The following is a 22,404-nucleotide window of genomic DNA, read 5'->3' as shown; positions in this document are numbered from 1 at the left end:
AGGAAATTGAATTAAATTATATTGTTTAAAATATTGTTAAGCCATAAATTATACAATATTTTGAATTATATAATACTTTTAATTTAAAATATTCCTTTAATTACTATATCGTAAAAGTGGTTTTATCCTATATAATAAAAGGCTAATATTAAAATCAACTGAACAGCAGAATGACTGGTCACTATGACATACACTGACCACCAGGGGGCAGACACTCAATGCAGGAGTTGCCCCCTGGTGGTCAGTGCACTCCCACAGTGGGAGTGCCGCTCAGCCAGAAGCCGGGCTACGGCTGGCGAGCACAGCAGCAGTGACGGGATCCTCTCCCACCTCCATTGCAGGTGGGAGGTAAGAAGTGAGGGTCCCAGACTGTGAGAGCCCTGGAATGCAAGAGGGATGTCTGACTGCCAGCTATCCCACGAGTGGTCCCAGACTGCGAGAGGGCGCAGGCCAGGCTGAGGGACTCCCCTCCGCCCCCAGTGCATGAATTTCATGCACTGGGCCTCTAGTTCTGTTATGAAAACAATTGATAATGTCACTATGACAGCAATGTTCAACCTTTTTCATCTCATGGCTGTGGCACACCAAAAAGTATGTTTTTTGCTGATCTGATAAAAATAAGTGTAATTTTGATTGATTTTAAAAAAGAGTAATAATAATTACCTACCCTTTTTGGTCCTAAGTGAATTTTTTAAAAATCAGGTGCCTATACTTGTATATAAGGATTCTGATACCAAGAATTAACCAATTAGATGTAACCTTATTATGCAACATGACCCATAAGATTCAACTCTATTATATGACCTATATATTTATGGTTCAAGACAAGGCATTCACACCAGATTTATTGTTGTGTTGGCTTTTGTAATTTTTTTATTAGACCATCTAACAGAAAAGAGGTCAGTGTCTCTGACTATATAGTCAGTATTGCATGTTTTAACAATTCTTGTGGCACACTGGTTGAAAATTGCTGTACTATAGTAATAGTGCTAGCTAAATTTCTTGATTTAATTGCTTTCTTAATTTTTAACATATGGGTTTTTGCTTGCTAAGTAACATTCAGGAAAAATATTAAAAGAACTATCTTATGAAGTGAAGACCTCTACTGAACCATAGATTTTACAGGTGTACCCATATCTTGGTCATTAGGGCATTTTACTTTCTTTATGGCTAACTAGTTCTTGCCACTCTGCCCTCCACCAACAAAGCAAAAGTTCCAAATATCAAAAATGTTTAAACAAAATTATTTCTCTTTGAAATTTATACAACAAAGGCATGTGTTCACATCTACATTTTATATTATTTGAGAAACAACTCAATGTACAATATTCCACAGCATATCCAATGTAGCCTTTATAATAACAATGCAGCAAATTGAAATAAATTGCAAAATTAGCTATCAAACTGCCTAGTTGCGATCACAGTTAAATATGCCCTGTATATATTGTTTCTAGGATCAAAGGGAGCGTACCTACTCGACAGTAAAAACCAAGTCCACGTCGGCCTCCATTAATAACCTGAAGCCAGGAACAGTGTATGTTTTCCAGATTCGGGCTTTCACTGCCGCTGGGTATGGAAACTACAGTCCCAGGCTTGATGTGGCTACGCTAGAGGAAGCTACAGGTAAAATGTTTGAAGGTAATTACCACCTTTGATTTGGATTCTTACTCTCTATATTTTTAAACTCTTGCACTTTTTGTTAACTATTGGGGATGATGATTTGGTTTAAGATAATTTTTACTTTTAAAGGTAAATATGTCTGCAAATATATGCACTTTGTAAAGGTTATTCAGGATAATACTTTTAAATGTGCAGTTTTGTTTTGCAATGTTAGAAACTGGGGACTTCAATTAGTTTCTTTAATACACACTGGGTTTATTTGAAAAACATAAAGTTAGGAACAGAAGCAGGACTTGTTCAATAAACAGGATGGTTATGTAGACCCCAAAATGAATTTACTCTAGTTGTATCAGTCAAAGCTACTTCTTTTTAGAAACCCCAAGCGAAGCCAGGATGCATGCCAGGGTGGGCCAGAGAAAAATGATATGTAAGAATCTGTGTTGATTTTAAGTTACTTGCCCTTTGGTAATAATTTCAAAAATTGAGCTCAGGAAGATCTTAGAACATGCATTTATGTTTACTTTTATCACTTTTTTTTCTTTTTTTGTGAAATATTTCAAGCATACTAAAGAATATTCTTAACATATATATGAATAGTATTTTTAAATGTATATCTCTGTATCTACCATTCAGCTTAAAAATAAAATGTTACCAATATCTTGTATCCCCTTTATCATTTTGCTTATCTTTATAATGCAACATAGGAACACAACAATCCATGTGTCTATAGTGTATCACAAAGAAGCAGAAGTATCTTAGATGGTGTCCTAGCTTATCACCAGAGCGCAAGTTCAGAGCAGCTTGAGTACCACTGCTGGTTGTTCTTCAGCTAGCTGAGGTCCCAGAGTGTATTTTTGTATTCTGAAATGTTTTTATTTCTCCTGATGTCACTGCTCAGGCAATGGTTCACCAGCTGTTACCTCATCACTATCTTGCCAATCTAGCATGCCCACAAATTCTAAACAAAAATGATCGAAAAATTATTATATGATTTTCTTTCCTCAATTTTAATAAAATGTTTTAAATACATTAACAAAATTTTGATCAAAGAATTATTTTGACTTCAGAAAACTATTCTCATGCATCTTTAAAAGGCAGACTAAATATCCTTTATATTACCTAATGATTGTTAAATTTGCTAACAGTATTTGTCTTTCAAAAACTTTTATATTTTTATTTTTAATATGATTTTATTTATTTTAGAGAGAGAAGGAGGCAGAGGGAGAGATAGAAACATCAATGAGAGAGAAACATCAACATTGATTGGCTGCCTTCAGCATGCCCCCTGTTGGGGGTAGACCCCACAACCCAGGCATGTGCCCTGACCAGGAACGGAACCCGTGACCTCACAGTGCATGGGAAGACATTCAACCACTGAACAACACTGGCTGGGAAAATTTTTTTATATTTTTAAATTAAGCAGTAACTCTCAGAACCTCAAATAAGAAAACATTGAAGTAAATTTGAAATATAAATTATTTTTATAATTGTAGATATAAAAGCATCAATTTTAAAAAGTCACATAATTTGTTGTTATAAAATTAATGCCATTATTCTTTACTATTTTTTAAATGGAGTATGTAAGTTTAAAAATGAGAATAAGTTCAATGGCCCCAAAAACATTAAAGAATTTTAAGTTGAGATTTTAACATTTAAACATCCAAAAATATTAAAGCATTTTTAAGTTAAGATTTCAACATTTAAACATTTGCATGATCTTGTGTTAAATGCATTCTCATAGTTTTCAACTTAGATTGACCTCATGATATTTGTGATTTCTAGTTAATAAAACACTTCAAATAATGTTTCCATATTCTAATGAAAAATTTAAACTTAAAAACAGCAATTACTTCATATTTACCTGCACATTTTTTATCAGTTAAACCATTAGGTTTGAAAAATTGCAAAATATTTTTATCATATGTTTGAATATATTTTCAAAATGGTTTTTAAAATATTTTCCAAATAGGTTTGAGAACTTTATAAACTACTGTGAATTGTGTGCTGAGATTTGTACATATTATTTTCATTATATAAAAATGAAGCAAATAAGACTCAGAGAGATTAAGATAAAGTAGTGGAACCTGAATGATTACATGAAATAAATCTTAAAAATTGATTTTTGCATTGAAAGGATTTGGTGATTTTTAGCATAAGAATATTCTCTTCCCCTGGAATATATAGTTGATGAAAGAATGATCACATCTCCTTTTCTTATTATTGTCTTGCTAGTGACACATAGAAAGCATTCAATGAATGAACAAGTAAATAAAAGTCATCAACTTAGAACAGATTATCAGTATCAATCAGTGTGAGTGGACATATTCCTGGTTTCACATCCCTGCTCTGCCATGTCCAGATGTGGGACTTTGGATGAGTTGTTTCTCTGTACCCTGGTTGCTACGATAGCCACCACCCAACTCAGAGGGCATTCTGAGGATTCAGTAAATTAATGTTCACAAAGTGCCAAGGTCAGTGCCCAGCACGCACACCATTTCAAGCTTTTTTGTCTCAGGAATTAAGATTTTTATTATTTGTACTAGATGCCCTGTGCACTAATTCATGCATGGTTGGGTCCGGCCAGCCTGCCCCGATCGGGGCCTATCAGGCTGGCTGGGGCCATGGGCGGTTGGCTGGCCAGGGGGAGGAGCCACAGGCAGTTGGCCGGCCGACCCCACCCCCAATTGGGGTGGGGGGGCGATCGCAGGTGGGGACGGTGGGGGGGAGGGGTCATGGGCGGTTGGCTGGCCAGCCCTGTCCCTTGGCCAAACTCCCAGTTGAACTCCAGTCAGACTCCCAGTCGAGGGGACAATTTGTATATTAGCCTTTATTATATAGGACTAGAGGCCCAGTGCATGAAATGTGCATGAGAGTGGGTCCCTCAGCCTGGCCTGCAGCCTCTACAATCCAGGAACTCTCTGTGGGATCGGGCCTAAACCAGCAGTCTGACATCCCCCTCGTAATCCAGGACTGCTGGCTCCTAACCTGCCTGCCTGCCTGATCGCCCCTAACCACACTGCCTGCCATCCTGGTCTCCCCTAACTGCTCTCCCCCACCGGCCTGGTTGCCCCTAACTGCTTTCCCTGCCAGCCTGATAGCCCCTAACCACCTCTGTCTCAGCCCCCGCTACCATGGCTTTGCCTGGAAGGACGTCTGGAAGGATGTCCGGAAATTGTCCAGTCTAATTAGCATATTACCCTTTTATTGATATAGATTATATCTATCGATATTCACCACATCAGAAATTAAAACTGAAACATTTTTTCAACACACATGTCATTAGCCATCAGGGTGATGATGTCATCCCATGTCATACAACTTCTGGAAAACTCTGTGCACTTGTGAGCATATATGAATAAAAAAGTCAAATTAAAGCAGCCTGTGTGTCTCAGTGGTTGAGCATCGTTCCATGCACCTAGAGGTCACTAGTTTGATTCCCAGGCAGGGCACATGCCCAGGTTGTCAGCTCATTCCCCATTAGGGGGTGTGCAGGAGGTAGCTGATCCATGTTTCTCTCTCATTGGTGTTTCTATCTCTCCCTTTCCCTTCCAATCTCTAAAAATCAATAAAAACATATTTTTAAAAAGTCAAATTACATTGTATTATATGAAAATAATTTTGGCCTTCCACATTCCTGGAGAGCTCTGAGGGATCCTCAAGGCTTTCCAGTCCATCCTTTGAGAAATAATGATTTAGCATAAGCTACTGTGCTAAGAATTAGAGATGTACAGACACATGACAGAGTTGATACTTTCAATTTAAAGTTTAGTGAAAGACAGACTTGTACACAAATTCTAGCCACGCAGTTAAGTGCTGATAGAGTGCATGGCCCAATGCTGTTAGTGTCAGGAAACAGTGACTCACTGTGGTAGGAAGGAGAGCAGGAGGGAAGATGCCACTGAAGAGAAGTCACTTCAGCACTGTTTGAAAAGAGAAGCTAAACAGACTATTTCATTGCACATAGGTCCTAAAAGCCCCTTCTAATGCAAAGTCAAATCTACTGTACTTATCATTTTTGAACCTTGGTGTGTTGATTATGGCACCTATAGCTTAGTTTTAAATTTTATTACCCATGAAATAGTTGAAAATATTAACCATGGATGTTGACTGTGGATAAATTAAAGTGTGACTCTGGCTATATATAAAAACATATAAATGAATATTCACAAATTCTATTTCATCATTCACCTGAGTTCAGTTTTCTGATTGGAGTTATGTTTCTGAAGCTAATAGCAGAACGGAACCTAAGACAAGCAAAGGATTAGACCCATGAGACACATAGATTGAATAGAAACACTTTGTATACATATGTGTATAATTTTCCTTCTTCATGAACAGACTACTCCATCCTGTTTTCTCTCTTACTACATATAAAAAGACAGATGAAAACAACCAAACCAACCAAACAAAAATACTTGAAGTCATCATTTGTTGTTGTTGAGCTGTAATTCAAAAATAAAGCTTAAAAGTTGTTTCCTCCCCTCAGCCCCACCTCATTTAGTTCCATTGGGGATAAATCAGCAGGTGCTGAATTGGCAAGTGTGTATTACACCTTTGTTCAGAAATTATTACAACAGAACTATTTATATGGTTTTTTCAGTAAAAGCTATCTATAGTCTGCATAGGTGTACACAATTAAGAGATGAGTTGTCAAAAGGAGGAAGACATAGATAAGCTAAAGGAAGGCCAATCAAAAACAAACACACACACAAAAAAACTTTATGCTGCCTATTGTGGCAGGACATACTCTGCCTACATATAATTTACTGCTCTGGAGACCCAGTCCCTTGCCACTAGCAAGGAGGAGTAATATTTTCCATCCTGCCATAAATTAAAAATTACTGCCATTGATTATTTCAGAAACAAACAAACTACATTAGTTGGACATTATATATTATATGATGTTTGAAACTGAATCATTTAGTGGAACATACATTTGTATTGTTTTATATTTCTTTGATTACTTCATGAAGGCTATATTGGCATTGAAATTATAATACTCTGAGGGAAATATGACAAATGCGAATTGCGATATAATTAAAACTCCACTAATTTGGAAAAATGGACGTGGGAAGGCCATGTGACTTGCTGAAGAATTGGAATCAAAGGCTGCTTTAAAGGACATGTAAACATATACTGTTCCCAGAGAGACCTCCAAAAGGCCAGCAAGGCCTGCCTTAATGAGCATAGAAGAATCACCTAGCATCATGCAGGAAGTGTCTACAATTAGATAATGCTGAAACCTTTTTTAAAGTACTTGCAGAAAGTTTGCTCTTACATACATAGCTAACCTCCTCTATAATCTCAAACTCTCATATGTGTGCATTGCATGCTTTTTCAAATTAATACAAGTGATTCTGCTCTTCTTCATTATGATGAAGTGTCAAGTCATGATGACTATGATCACATGATGATTTTTATTTTATATTGATGACATGAAAGATAAAGCACTTAAGATACTTTGAAAAAAATGCAGAGAATATGTATTTTGGTTCTTTTTTTATATTCCAGAAAAACAGACCTCGAAGGATCACATACCTTGATGAGGAAAAATAGGGATTTAATAGCAATTGTAGACCAAAGATCTCTATCTCTGATTCATAACTAAGTTTCCAACCACTAAGCAGGAGATAGGCATTCAATGATGTATTTTATAGGTTTCTTTTTTAGCTGAGGAACATAAAATAGATGAAGTACTGTCCTTACCACTTCTTTAAAATGCAAAAATAACATTTAAACTTACACTGATAGAAAATAATGCATTTATTTAAAGTTCGAGGTGAATTTGATAGCATAGCTATCTCTTGTTGATAAGATTTTGTTTAAGCTCTTGAGTTCTTGCCTGGTATTGAGTGTCGCTGAGCCTGTTTGCTCTGTTTGCAGCCACAGCCGTCTCCAGTGAGCAGAATCCTGTCATTATCATCGCTGTGGTCGCTGTTGCAGGGACCATCATCCTGGTATTCATGGTCTTTGGCTTCATCATTGGAAGAAGGTAGAACACAAATTTCTTCTAATCTCTGAGATAAAGCTTTTTGATTTTTCAGAATTAGGTCACCCATTGCTTATTGTTTAGTACATTAGAATAGCAAATGCAAACACTCTGTGTCTGATATGAAACATTAGAGGTCACTAAGTTTTTGTTCTCCTGAGATCAAAATATACTTTGAACTTAATCAATGCCTTTAGTTTAAGGGGATGAGTATTGTCATTTCTATTGGGAAAAATTATTCTTCTAGTTAATGTTTGTGGAAACCATTTAAAATCTGTTGTTGTTGTTGTTGTTGTTTTCCAGGAAAAAAATGTAGAAGCAAATATTTACTCATTGATAAATCTAAATCTATAAATATATTCCTTCTACATTGTCTCACACAAATACTTTATATTCTTTGCCTTTTTTAATCATATGAATTGCTATGTTATTATTATGTTTATAACTATGGACAGGAAGTTTTTGTATTTTGTTTATAGGTCTAACTAGCATGTTGTAAAATCAAGAAGGTATATTTCACTGAATTTTAAAAATATAAAGGAAGATCATTGATTGTGTTGTCATAAATTTGATTTTTTTTCAGGCACTGTGGTTATAGCAAAGCTGACCAAGAAGGGGATGAAGAGCTTTACTTTCATTGTAAGTGTTTGGTTTTTCTTTACTTTTATATATTGCAATTAATACAGAAACCTGGTTGTTAATATTGGCATGAAAAAATTCCTAACGCATCACCCTTGAAATTATATAATGAGCTCAAAGTACTGCTTTAAAGCATTTGACAATATATTTAGAATGAAAATCATATCATGTGAATTAAAAAAATAAAAACAATAGATTCTGAAATGAAACCTCATAAGAAATTTTAATATAACTGCAGGATATATTAAGCTGCCTTTATGTCACAATTTTTCCTTTTCAAATGTTTCCTACTATTCTAATAATAATCCATTAAATGTTGCATGGCCCATGTTCTAGCTCAGGAATTCTTATCAAATTAGAAGGCTTTACCCCCTAGTGAGTTATGCTACCTTGAAAGGCTAAGGAGCCACTTTCTCTTCAGCTACTATACATTGTCTATCACTGATAGATATTTTTACCAGACATTAAATGTACAATAATAGGATTTAATCCTCCAATGTTTTCCTGTGGATTTGGATTACCTAGTTCTTAAAAATTTATTTTAGAAATCATATTTGGAATAGAGCTTAGGCAACCAAAGAAAATAGATGTCCATCTGCATTACTTTTATTTTTGTTCATTATGGATGACAAGTAAAAAATGAGAGCCATGTGAGTAAATGTTAGGGCTCTATGCATCCAAAGTAAAAATCTAACAATTGAATGATTTTAGTTCTGATAATCCTTGAAAGTATTAAGAACAATTTTACTGACTATTTTTCTTAGTAGCAATCATCTTTACTAGAATTTTTTTATGGATAAATTTCTTAAATGGAAAAATAATTATATCTATTATTGTACTGTTTATGAAATTATTGTGTTAATATCTAAGAAGGTATTGTCACGCACCCATTCTAAAATAACAAGATTATATAAGCATCTATCAAGAAAATATGTTGTTTAAAGACGCAAATTTTGAGTCTCTTTAATGTGTTTTTATTTGTTGAACCAGTACTATGACTCTAGTTTTCAAAATAGAAGTGGCTGTAGATAATACATATCTAAATTGATTATGAAACTCTTTAGATTTCCAGCCACTGAAGGCAGGAAGGGTGTTTGCGATACTACAAATTAGAGTAAAAGGTGTGACCAGAGGAGGCTTCATTAAGAAGCCTAAGCTCTAGGGCCCCTCACTTTCACAGACCCCTGTTTAGGACCTGGTAAAGCCCTAGCCACCCTGTGTGTCTAATCTCTTTTTACTTAAAGAGGGTGTCATAATTGTAGAAGCCGCATAAAACTTAACTCTCCCCCTGATTATGGCTGAATACGTGTGATCCCATCACCTCCCCTCTGGGATTATCTGACGTGCTCCTGATGTTGGAGCTTCGGGTTGCCATTCCAGCAGTGACTTTCCTGGAAGAAGCCAGCCTCCGGCGATGAGAGTGCCATAAGCAGTTTGTAGTTAGAGGATGTACAGAAAAAATGGAGGTTACTTTTTTCTCTCTCATGACATGAGAGAATAATTTTAACACTTCCGCAGGTAGGAAAAAGAGGTTCCAATCTTGAATGCCTAAATTTTTATATCTAGTTTAAAATGTATATAGGAGAGTAACTTAGGCCATAGTTAACTGGAGTCCCTGATTTTGCCCATATGTGAATAATTTGAGGGCAGAATCATTTAATATTGCTTTAATCAGCATGTCACCTTTGTTTCTGTTATTGAGTATTTCTCAAAATTACCAAATACGTTTTAGTTTATGTAGTTTTAGCTTGCAGGTTAATGCAGAAAGTAAGTTGAAATATGGCTTATGTAAAACTTATATAGCCTTATGCTTAATTGTCATCACTCAGTTTTAATATTTTAATGCCATTTGCTTTTTTTACATTGACATTCAGTTTGTAATTAGAAAAAAATAGAGCGGCATGTTTTTACTTGCTAACATAGACAAGATAAGCTTGATAAATATAAAGTTTTCATCTCCAGAGCAAAAATATCAATGGTGGTTTTAAGATATTTAACACTCATGAGAAATGTAAATGAGCTACTAAAACACACAGTAGCTCACCGTCTTAATGAGATAAGCAACAGACCAGAATATTCAGAAATTATACCAATATTTTTTATTTTAAAAATCAATTTTTAAATGAATAATGAAGCAAAGTGCACTTAACATATCCTATTCTGGTAAATCCCTGATATTTTTGAATCACCCTTTTTACAAGAATATCTTTTCTTAGCATTTGATGAGAAACAGACATTTTTTTTTTATTTCATGACTGTATCTAAGATATGTAAAGTACAACAGTGTGGTCACCAGTTATTGGCAAGGAGGTGTCCTTTTATCCCTTTAGTATACAAACAATTTTCTTAGGTGCTAAGGCACCAGATTGAATTTTTACGGAAACATGAAAGCACCATTTAACTAGCTTTTAGAGCACAGAATGTAATAGAATGTCCGGCCGTTTATATCAGGCACACTCCACTCTCCATGCCCCAAGTACTATGTTTAAAGATATAAAGACAATGGAGCAGTTTAGTGAAGCAATCCCAATTTACATTTTGTTTCCTCCTACCATTTCTTCCAACAATGTCTTTGAATCCAAGCTGGGCAGTATTTCATGTTTTTATGCCAAAATCGCTGTGGCCTGTCAAAATGTTTTATGACAGCTTGAATAAAGAACCATCAGAGACCCCGTTTGAGATGCAGAAGGTTACCTCCATTCTATCTCCCTTATCACAAAACAAAACAAAAACTATGAAAGAAAGAGCGAATAAAAAGGGAGAAGATGGCTCATTCTCCATCTGCCTGCCAATCTAGGAGGTTAACCTATTGTTTTCTTCCCTTCTCTCTTTTTCTCTTCCCCCCTCTTCCCTGTACTCCTTCTTCTCTCTTTTCTCTTTCTATCCCCTCTCTCTTTTCTTCTTGTGTTTTTTTTTCATGTTCAGCTTTAGTAACAAATGAGCATCTGTCAGTTTTATAAACTGGAACAGTAATTGTTTAAGACAATCAATTTTGGATAAACAATCAACTACAGCAGAATAAATCAAGATTTTTAAATCCCATTTTCCTTCATACATTCTGCTTCCTTTTGTTTGTTATGTGTTTATTTTTAAAAGATAATTTTAATTTAATGTGATGACATAAGCACAGTAGGCTGCAGTGTAATACATAAAGAAATATATTGTTCTCCAAATAGTGAGATTTAATGAAAAGATTGTTCAGTGGCTTTGTTAAAAACAATAAAGTTTTTTTGAGGATATAGTGTAATTCTTTTCATTGCATTAATATAACCAAATATATGCCTATCTTATCTTTGTCTTTAACCATATGACTGACTTGGAATACATTATTGTAATTGAATTTGATTTAAAGTTAACATAACATTATGTTACCTGCATGCTTCCGGGTGCATTTTAAGATTTTAACTTTTATGATTCTATGCTGTTTGAATCTTGACTACTTTTTCTGAGGCATATTGGCTGCCTCCTTCCAGAGCCTTATAAATGAAAGTTCATATAAACCATTCTTCTATCAAACTGTATCATACATGGTTAGCAGATCCCAGGAATATTGTAAATTTTCTAACTTTACTCTGGACTCTGTACATTCTGGCCTCTATTGCCCTGTAAGGTAAAAATGAAACTATGTTTTTAGTAGATTTCTCTCTGAGTCTGTGATAGTGGCCCTCACTTCTTGTATTAATTTTATGTATATGTCAACGGTGGTTGGTCTTTTAAAAAAATAAACCAAAAGAATAAGTAAGATGTCTAAATGTTTTTAATATTTCTGTCAGTGTAGTAGGCTACCTGTATATGAAATGTCTTCTTTTCCCAGTGTATGTATTTGATTGATTGACTGACTGATAGATTTACAAATGTGTTTCCAAGTCCATTACGAATCTCAATATGGCTTGAACTATGCCATGATAGCAGTGAATTTAATTAAACCTCCAGTCTGATAAGTCATGTCAGAGAATTTTGGTGATGTATTTTGTTGATTTACTGGAAAAGCAATTCAGTTAGTAACCTATGAGCTGGATCTTCTGTAACCTATAGAAGCTTGCAGATAATACCTATACGCCCGCAGACTGAAGTAGTCTGTTAACACTGCTGTGAATCAGGTGATGTGGAAGCAAGTTCCCTGTTCCAAGGAGCACTCTGCATAATGAAATTCCTGGGCTGACTGCACAATAAGTGCTTTGCTTCATCACAGTCATGCTTTCTTACATCATTACAGTTAAATTTCCAGGCACCAAAACCTACATTGACCCTGAAACCTATGAGGACCCAAATAGAGCTGTCCATCAATTCGCCAAGGAGCTAGATGCCTCCTGTATTAAAATTGAGCGTGTGATTGGTGCAGGTAAGGCTGCTGTAGCTTCCTTATTCAGTTCTTCCATTTAGCCGAGATCGAAAGTCATACATCATAATGACAGGCAAATAATTAAGCCTCAAGTATAGAACTTTTGCATTTACCTGAACTGTTGGAGGCAATGAGGCTGTACTTGTTTATGAAATCTGAAGAGAGAAAAAAGTGAAAAAAGAAGCCTGTGGCACAGAAAATCTGTGCATTTTTGTCTTCTGTTGGGTTTTTAAGATACTGTTCTTTTGTAAACTATCTTTTAAAATTTGGCCTGTACTTCAAGAAATAACTTAGCATTATAAAAAATTAGGATGTTTCTGAATTTTGCTGGAATATATTTCCTCTTACTTGATTTACCATCTTCTTGCTAAGCTTTCATTATTATTTTTTTTCTTGTATTTGTAGGTATCCAGTAGCCCTTGTACTATTTAATTTCATGTAGAAAATTAATATGCATGACTTATTGAAAAGAAATATTAGTTTCTATGTGTTCAATGTATTTTAATAATAGTGTTACATTTTCAGTCCATGTAATCTAGCAGTCATGGGGCATACGAATTCAACACTCTTAAATCTTGAAGAACTATTTGCCCCTTAAACCATGAAAGAGGTAGCAGTGTTTAGGATTTGCTGATGTCCCCTTCCCTTTAGTAGGCAGTGTATATTAGATAACAAATTTTAATTCTCAATTTTGTTTCTGAAAGAGTTTTTGTTAATTCAGTTTTTTTAAAAAAAATAGTAGCTTGTGTAACAGACTTTAGAAAAGCTTTTTTAAAGACTTATTTGCATTTACTTTGAGAGAGGAAATACTTCTGAAATTAAAACACATCTGCCTGTTCTGTTGCTTCAGGAGAATTTGGAGAAGTGTGCAGTGGCCGTTTGAAACTTCCAGGAAAAAGAGATGTTGCCGTGGCCATCAAAACCCTGAAAGTCGGGTACACGGAAAAGCAAAGGAGAGACTTTCTGTGCGAAGCAAGCATCATGGGGCAGTTTGACCACCCAAATGTTGTCCATTTGGAGGGGGTTGTCACAAGAGGTAGCTATTGATTATACCTTTCATTTACCAAATGGACTGTCAGAAATCAGTGTCATTGCACACATAGTAAAAAATCCAATTATGAACATATTGCACATTCTAAATGAATATTTTTCTTGGTATGTACGGACTAAACAATTTTTCTTTTGTGTCAGCACCTCAGGAAAAAAAAATCAAATGCATGCAGGATTAGAATAAAAGAATATCTGATAGCTAAAGCAAGTGAGATTTTCTTTTCCCCTTAGCTCAAAAACCATAGAAGTGGTGCAGTTTTAGTCTTCATACATTACATAAAGTGACATTTTCCCTGAGTTTTGTTCACAAAGCAGGAGTCAGAAGAGCGCACTGATTTTTATTGTTTAATTTTTTTGAATTGTGACCATGTTCCAGACATTTAAGGACTCCTTGACCTTAGCAGCAGTACTGGAAGCTTTCGAAACTCTCATGCATTCCGTCTTTCAAAAGAGCACCATGTCTTTTATCTCGGATGGGAAGGAGAGTAACCTTGAAGTTGAGGTTGCATTTTTCTGAAGCAACACTTTTGTTTTCTTACGTATGTATGTTTTTAATTTTAGGGAAACCTGTCATGATCGTAATAGAATTCATGGAAAATGGATCTCTAGATGCATTTCTCAGGGTACGTAGCAAAATTATTCTCCCATTCTAAACATATTGCATACATGCTACAAAATAATCTCCTGAAGTTTGTGTGTGTGTGTGTGTTTTCAGTGTAAAATGTGAAAATTATAAACAAGTTAGAAAGTTGTTTTTGAAAAGCAGGTTAAAATTCAGTGTCTTAGACTGAATTGAACTAGAATCTTTTTGATCATTCAAGTGATACAATGTAGTGAAAAAACTAGTTTCAATTAATATGCTACCTCAAGTACAGAAGATACCTGAAGCCCTGTAATTTGAATACAGGTTGTAGAGTAGCATTTTGCTTTCCTAGTACAATTATTGATGAAATACAGTGGTAATACCGAGAAGACTAAAAAGTGAAATAACCATATAATATTGGCACAATGATCCCAGTTCTGCTCTGTGGAGCCGTTTCTATTATGCTGTTAAGTAAACACCAAGCATAAAATGTAGAATTATTAACATTTTTAAAATTAATAGCATGTGATTATTTTTATAAATGATAAGTTCTAAATGTTTAAAATATGCATTTTTAATCTCAAAGACTTTTCCCCCTAAGAATATGAACACATGTTAACATTTTTTTAAATGGCAAAGAGAAAATAATCTAAACAATAAGAGGACGTGCAGAGTTGTCATAGATGATCTAGAATTGTACGGCTTATAGGCATTCAGGAGATTTAGAGACATCTGTATGGCTGCTGTTGCTGCATCTGTGTGATATGCATGACTATAAGCTCTTGGGAGGAAAGCATCACCTAGCAAGTTAACTCAACACCAGTGTCCTCGTGCACCATATTTGTGATTCATTTGGAGAAATCTGTGGGTTAAACATATATGATAGCTAGTCCAGGTGCACATATTGTTCAATCCCACTTGCTAGTATACCTATTTTAGAGATTTTTTTGTTGCAAGTAATGTTCCTACTAATAGCAAAACCAGGAAAAGTATAAAAAGAAAACAGTCAGCCAATATTATCATTTCCTACTTCTTAGTTTCTCTTTATCTTTATTCAAAAAATGTCCTCCTTTTTTTTTACCATTTGGAGAAAATATCTTAATATATGTGCCTTTGTACCTTTATATGTTTTTAGATTATTTTTATAACTTTCTATCTAGTGAGGAAAACACTTAGCTGTCAGGGATATGTTTGGACGTTCCATTCCCTAACTTTTACCTAAAAATTAGCATACACTTTTGGATTTGTATAATATGAAGCTATTATTAATTAATATTAGTGACATCAATATAACTGATTACCAAAACTCTGTTTTGTATTATTTGCCTATCAGTAAAATCAGTATTTATTTTGTTTTTTACAAATGTCTGTATTATATAAAAAAGAACAATTCCTATTATACAAAAGTAAATGACTAGTGTGCAAACTTTTTCATGGGGATTTCTTTCCCTTCGAAGCACAGTTTACTGGACTTTATTTTTGTCTTCCTGTAGAAACACGACGGGCAATTTACAGTCATTCAGTTAGTGGGAATGCTGAGAGGAATTGCTGCTGGAATGAGATATTTGGCCGATATGGGATATGTTCACAGGGACCTTGCAGCTCGCAATATTCTTGTCAACAGCAATCTTGTTTGTAAAGTGTCAGATTTTGGCCTTTCCCGGGTTATAGAGGACGATCCAGAAGCTGTCTATACAACAACTGTAAGAAACAGTCTATTACTGCATCTCTTCATATTCCTAAGATTTTCCTACCAAGAAAGTAAAGCTTAATAATAATTAACAGGGGGAAAAAACGGGCAAATTAACCTCAGGAGTTTTTTTGTTTGTTTGTTTTGTTAATGATTTTTTTTTTCCTTTTGGAAGAATCATTGTTGCTTTTATAATCTACATATAGGATAAAAGGAGAAATAAGAAGAAGAATGGTAGCATGCTTATTGTATATTGGAATGTTCAGATAAATAATATACTGTAAAGTCATGTATAACATCTAGTTACTAGTACTCATACTTATAGCAAAAAATAAATATAATTCTATTTTAAATAAAGATTTTAAAAGAAGATTAGCTATGCTAAGTCTTACAACTTTTGTGAGATTGTATAAAAGGGATATGTGAGGGTTTACTTAAATACACCATATTTCATTCCATTTTAGTGGTTATTTTGCATAATTTGTCATTGTCTTTTGACTATACTCCTAAGAACACATAAGGCCCATTAACTGAGTTGCCATAAAAGTGAAATATTGTAATGACTTTAAAAAACAGATTAGTAACTTTAAATACACTTAGAGAGATTCAAGATGAATAGGTGTGATAATGCTGAATTGCCAACTAAATATAAAGATGTTTAATGGTAGCTTTATGGTTCTGCTATAAATGATTTATAAGTTGTTATACATATTTAAAATGTTGATTTCTTGTTATAACAGGGTGGGAAAATTCCAGTAAGGTGGACAGCACCTGAAGCCATCCAGTACCGGAAGTTCACATCAGCCAGTGATGTATGGAGCTATGGGATAGTCATGTGGGAAGTTATGTCTTACGGAGAGAGACCTTACTGGGACATGTCAAATCAAGATGTAGGTGTAACACTATTTAAACAAAAATGATTTAATACATTGATATCCATTATTATTAGAATATGTAGGTAATGGCTCATAAGATGAAACTTCTACTGAATTATAAAAATATTATTGCTGAGTTTACACAATTAATAGCACAAATTACTAAAAATTACCATAAATTAGTGGTTCAATCAATTTCATTTTGATTTTCATTTTGAAGAATTGTGTTTTCCTTTAAATCTCTAGATAGAATAGAAGCCTACAAAGGATATTTCCTCCTTATTAAAGATAATGATGCTTTGCTTGCCCAGCTACAATGGGAGAGTCACACGAATAAAAGCATCATTTGTGGAGAGGAATGTAAAGAAGGTTGTGATTGTGGTTGTTTTTGTTTTTGTTTTTATCTTATTCTTTTTCTTTAATGTTCTGTGAAAATCTGTTTAAATCATTGTTGATTGGATTAACTAAATTTTAATTTCATGAGACAATCTAAATTTTATGATCAATATTGGTGTTTCATAGTGATATTTTATAATGTAATCACAATGGAAGTATTTTTGGAAATTCCTAAAGAAGACATAGTGCTCATTAATGTGTATCCTGTTACATACTAAGACATAAAATATGCTATTATTCTTTGATACAAGAAACTGGTAGCATATTGGGGGTTATACATCTCACACCAAGAGACCACTTATAAAACAATATAAGTAAGTGTGAATTTTTGCTTCTATTAGGTTGAATTTTTTGTAATTGACATTTTATAGGTCTAAAACTTTCAAATACTGGCAGATTTATGTAATATAACTTATTGACAATGTGAGTGAAATTTGGATAAAAGTAGAGAAAGTGTAAATCTAGGAAGTAGAAATCTGAAGATCTTGGTTTATAGCTGATGAGAAATTCTCCAAGGGAACACACTGGCAAGTTCAGAAGCAAAAGCTTAGCAAGGTGTATGGAGACAAATTATCTTTGTTTTTTATTTTAGAATTTTCCATATGAAATTTATATGGTTCTTAAAATTTATAGTTATTTTTAGACAACTGAAGTCAAATCAGACGGTTGGTAAAGTTATTTTCAGTCTATTCCCCTACAAATTTCTGCATTACCTGCAATTCACAGCCTGAAAAGGTGAAACTTTTAAGTCATTTAAATCTTTTGGTATTTTACATTGAGAGATGACTTGAAACTTCTTAATTTTTATTTATTTATTTTGGTTTTGGTTTTTCAAAGATAAAAGCCTAAGTGATGAGTGCGTTTGGCAGAGGCAAAGTTGTTACTATTTGACAGGTGTCAGTGTCAAAGATTCCATGGGCTGTCAAAACGAGAGCAAACAAATCCTTGGGGCAGAGAAAGAGAAATATTGATATTCCCTAGACACTCAGGAGAGTTTCATTTCTTTTGACACCCTCCTTCTGTACTAGATACAAACATAAAGGGATTGACAGGAATATAAGATAACTTAAATTCAAAGTTTACCTAACTTCTAAAAACAAATAATAGAAATAGTTAAGAAAACAATAGATAGCTTCAGTTTTGATTTTTGGAATTCTCTAAGTTTTCTTGAAAATTAAATATCATGAAGATATAATAAGTGTATCGTGAATAAATAAATATTTTATCAATTAAATTAAATAATATCTAGAATAAAGCTTTGTTCTGATGTAGAACTTTTAGCGCCTCTTTTTTAATTTTGAAAGTCTTAATTGTTAAATTCAGACACAGGTTTATGTAGTAAGAGCTTTCCTATGCCATTCAGTTTTGGTAATGAATTTGATGTTTATATTCCTCTTACAGGGTAATATTTATTATTTCATACGTTTATTGTTAAAGTGCTATTTGAGCAGTTATATAGGGTATCCCAAAAAATGTATACACACTTTAAATGATTATAAAGTCAGTATTTATTAACATACGGTTCATTTTGACAATTTAAAAGAATCTACAGAAATGAATAATATTGTTTTACAATTCCTGTTTTCAAACTGATGACTGATCCACTGATAATGAAAAGCAATTGAATCACAAACATCAAGAATCATTTTGTTTAGTATTTGTGCACCCTCAATTCATCAACTGTTGCTGGTTTTGTACCGTAAACTTTATCTTTAATGTAGCCCCATAAAAAAGTCTAGTGGATAAATTTTCTTTATTCAATGCTTAGTCTGGCTTCACCCATTATTTCAAATCAGTTAAACCTGAAAAGGAGTAAAAATTGAGTTATCAGCTGTTAAAGTGTGTATATCTTTGGGGGGGATTACCTATATGTATAATCTTCAATACAAAAATGGTGAAAAACCTGAATAATTTAAAATAATTCTATTCTGGTAAAAAAATTCTCTAGCTAAAAGCTTTTTTTTAACTTGGAGTCTCTGCTAGGAATTCACGGAGAGGACTGAGATCTCTAAAACCTCTCATGCATATGGATATCCTGTGTATCAGAGAATATATTGTGTTTTTCTGGGAAGTTTGCTTTCACCAGATCTTCAGATATATTACCTTTTTAATTAGCCTAAATTGATTTATTAAGTGAATCAACTCACTTTATAGTGTTTAAGTTTAGTTGCTAGGAATTTGTCAGGAATATAGAAAGCCCCCAACTATCAAATGCTTTAGATTATGAAAGCCTTTAATAAGATGCCATGAAAATAAGCAGTAAATTGATGGTTATGTTTATAAGCAAGTTCACAAAATTCCAGGCTGAATGCTGAATCAAGGGAGGTTTCTGTGATCACGCTGCAGAAATAGGAAAGGGCTACTGTAGAAGTCAGTGAGGTAGAGAGTTCCTTGCCAGGGGGGTTTAATTACACTCTTGACATGTGTGTGAGCGAGAAAAACTTGGGAAAAGATAACATGCATTGGTATAGTGACACCCACACCCAAATGCTTTATGACTCAATTAACACTTGCATGAATGCTCGTAGTATTTTTGTGTACTTAGAACTTCCTTGAATTTTCACCAAATGGAAGCAGTTAGAATCTTGTTATTTGCCATTAAAATCAAAGCTGATCGTTCTCAATAAGTTGCCATTTTCATTCTTTTTAAATAATAAGATCTGCAGATTTATAGCCCTTTCCATAATGGCCTTTCAGAGAAAAATCTTTATATATATAAAATGTAGTCAAAGGTAACAGATATTATAGAAATTGAAAATACTCATAATTGCCATTCACAGAAGCTAGCTTTTCATTGAATTTATGTCTTAATTTGAATAAAAGTTTTACACTCATATTTTGAAGTTCTTCATTGTACAGATTCGATTGTTTTTCTGTGCACAGTACTTAACAAAGTTATTTTTTCTCACTTTGAGTTAGGCCAATACATTTTTAATTTTACTAGCAAATGGTCATAAGGATAATGAAGAATAAGCTTCCATAAAGATAAAGGACATAAAGGTAAATTCTTGAAGTGTTTCATTTTAGAACACTTAAAAGCTTTGAAAATATAATACATGGTAACTAAATTTATTTTCAACTAAATTGTGAGCCCTCAATTTTTTCTTTTAAAAGCCACCATTAATTTATGTATCTGTGGGTTTTTATATTAATATAGAAACAAAATTGTGATTTTTAAAAACTTTGCCATAATCCATTAAGTGGTGTCTGAAGTACTTAATTTGTAAGATGTGGGTTATGTTATGTGAGGTTAATGATATGAAAATGGACATGAGCAGAGAACAGAAGCCAATCATGTTATATCCCATGTTGCGTGAATACAGGCCCATTATCATGGGTGCTGCTTTTTCTCTTAATTACCATGGTCATACTACAATCATACTGAAACACTTCTCAACGAGCAACTTTTGTGTTTATTCCTAAGCATTTTTTTACAGTACATGCCGAAGTACTCCTGTTGTATCCCAGTGGATTTTTATGGATGGTATTTACCCCAGTCTCATTTCACAGGGAACTATGTAGAACTAGAAATTGCTTATGAAGTTTTTTCTTTGACTTTTATTAAATACTAAGGCTAGATTGGACAGGCAAAACCAAGGTATGTATGGCAGACTGTGCTCTGGCCAGGCCGAGGTTTCCAACAAGCATCTCTTGTGCTCCTATAGGTGAGGCATGATAGTTAATGGGGCCCTTAGAGCCCCAAATTGATTCCCAGTCCAGAGCATCTCTTATTTTAAATGTTATATATTGCTGCTGCTCCTTTAAAAATGTGTAAACCACTGTGTCTTTGAGAGCTACAAGTTTCATTTTGGATTATGATACATGTTGTTTCTTTGCTTTAATGATAGGAATCATGTCATTCCTATGATGAAATAAGACAACTACAGAGGTTTATTAACTATTCTATTCCTGCAAGAGTCTTTAAGGGCATTATACTGTGTTTATTGGCACAAAGACTTAAGAATTTCTTGGGTTCAAAACTAAAGAGACCTCTGGGAGAGTTGTTGAAGAGATTGTGTCAGAAAGATCATGATAAGATTTATGTTTATCAATTTAAAATATTATTTAGAGGGAAAGAAATAAGGAAAGCTCCTTCCACCCGCATTCTTTCTTGCTGGACATGGGAGGAAGACAAATTGCAAGCAGGGAGACAGGTCAGGATGGTGTAGGGACAGCACCAATATTATGGACATGGGAATGCAGTCCTGTCAAATCAGAAGGAAACTCTTCAAATTCCAGCAACCTCAAACACTCCTTCCCCTATGAAAAAAATGCCCCCAATTGTTTATTCTTTGCTCATTTTGAATACATAAAGTTTTAGAAGTTTTTTTTATTTACTTATGCATAATTTATTTAAATAACACAGCTTTCCGAAGTACAGTCTTTTTACTTCTATCTAAGTTGTTTAATGTAGAGCACTTTTGAGTCCAAGTATAGGCCTGTCACTGGACTGTACAAAGCCACATGAAATTGTTGGCATTTGAAAGGTTTTTTTTTTATTAATTTCCCCTATAGCTATATACTTGTGATCTTTGCAGAGTTATCATTTGTGTGTGTGTGCTTATGTGAGGTAGGAGATGCCTATGGAAAGTCCAGATGAAGATGTCTAGTAAGCTGATCTATAAGACACAGTGATCAGAAGAGAATGTGGGCTGAGGATGGTAACTCACAATACTTCTCAAAATTTACTGCAATTAAGTTAATCTATTTACCTTTTAAACTTCATCAATTTGCATATATGGATATTTCTTAAATTCAAGTGGATTCTTTGTTTCTTTTCCAAAGGATTTTCTCTAAAAACTGTTGATGCCAGCTACTTTATTAATGCCATCCTACAACCTTTTTACATTTGAATGTGCTATTCTTGAATGTCAACAAGCATCTTAAGGATATGATTCCCTACAAATACTAACTTTATCAGCATTTCTTAAAGCCAGCTTTTGGGTTTATTTTCTTCAAAAACTCAAGGTCACCTCTTTTGTTTGTCAGTTTTTCTTATATTTCTACTGTTACCTTAGTATTAAAGGATTTGTTAATCCCCCTTGAATATTATAATGTTTTGCAAATTCTTATTTGTAGTCTTTGCCTTTCTATTATTTTTCTTGTGTTGCTCAGATTTATAACAATTTCTGATTTTTAAGATCTATTTTTTCATTCCATATAAATAAATAAAAATAAGTCTGAATAAGTAACTTTTAGTCTTTCTGATTGCCCCATACA

General features: G+C 34.0%; 1 protein-coding gene across 5 annotated transcripts in view; it reads left to right on the top strand.

The window, feature by feature from the left end:
• The window catches only part of EPHA7 (EPH receptor A7), a 171,975-nt gene that overhangs the window by 141,517 nt on the left and 8,054 nt on the right, over positions 1-22,404 (top strand). The window contains exons 7-14 of one of the 5 annotated variants that reach the window (XM_006091813.3): positions 1,455-1,623; positions 7,504-7,612; positions 8,193-8,248; positions 12,465-12,590; positions 13,441-13,626; positions 14,202-14,263; positions 15,717-15,926; positions 16,654-16,803. In XM_006091813.3, coding sequence (XP_006091875.1) covers positions 1,455-1,623; positions 7,504-7,612; positions 8,193-8,248; positions 12,465-12,590; positions 13,441-13,626; positions 14,202-14,263; positions 15,717-15,926; positions 16,654-16,803 — 1,068 coding nt within the window. Of the gene's footprint in view, positions 1-1,454; positions 1,639-7,503; positions 7,613-8,192; positions 8,249-11,173; positions 11,229-12,464; positions 12,591-13,440; positions 13,627-14,201; positions 14,264-15,716; positions 15,927-16,653; positions 16,804-22,404 lie in introns of those variants that run through there. The other 4 variants (XM_006091811.3, XM_006091814.3, XM_006091812.3 and 1 more) reach the window with 4 other exon arrangements.

This window comes from Myotis lucifugus, unplaced genomic scaffold (assembly GCF_000147115.1).
Source record: "Myotis lucifugus unplaced genomic scaffold, Myoluc2.0 scaffold_96, whole genome shotgun sequence".
NCBI lineage: Eukaryota > Metazoa > Chordata > Mammalia > Chiroptera > Vespertilionidae > Myotis > Myotis lucifugus.
The sequence above is the reverse complement of the archived record's forward strand: the minus strand, read 5'-3'. Positions and strand labels throughout refer to the sequence as shown.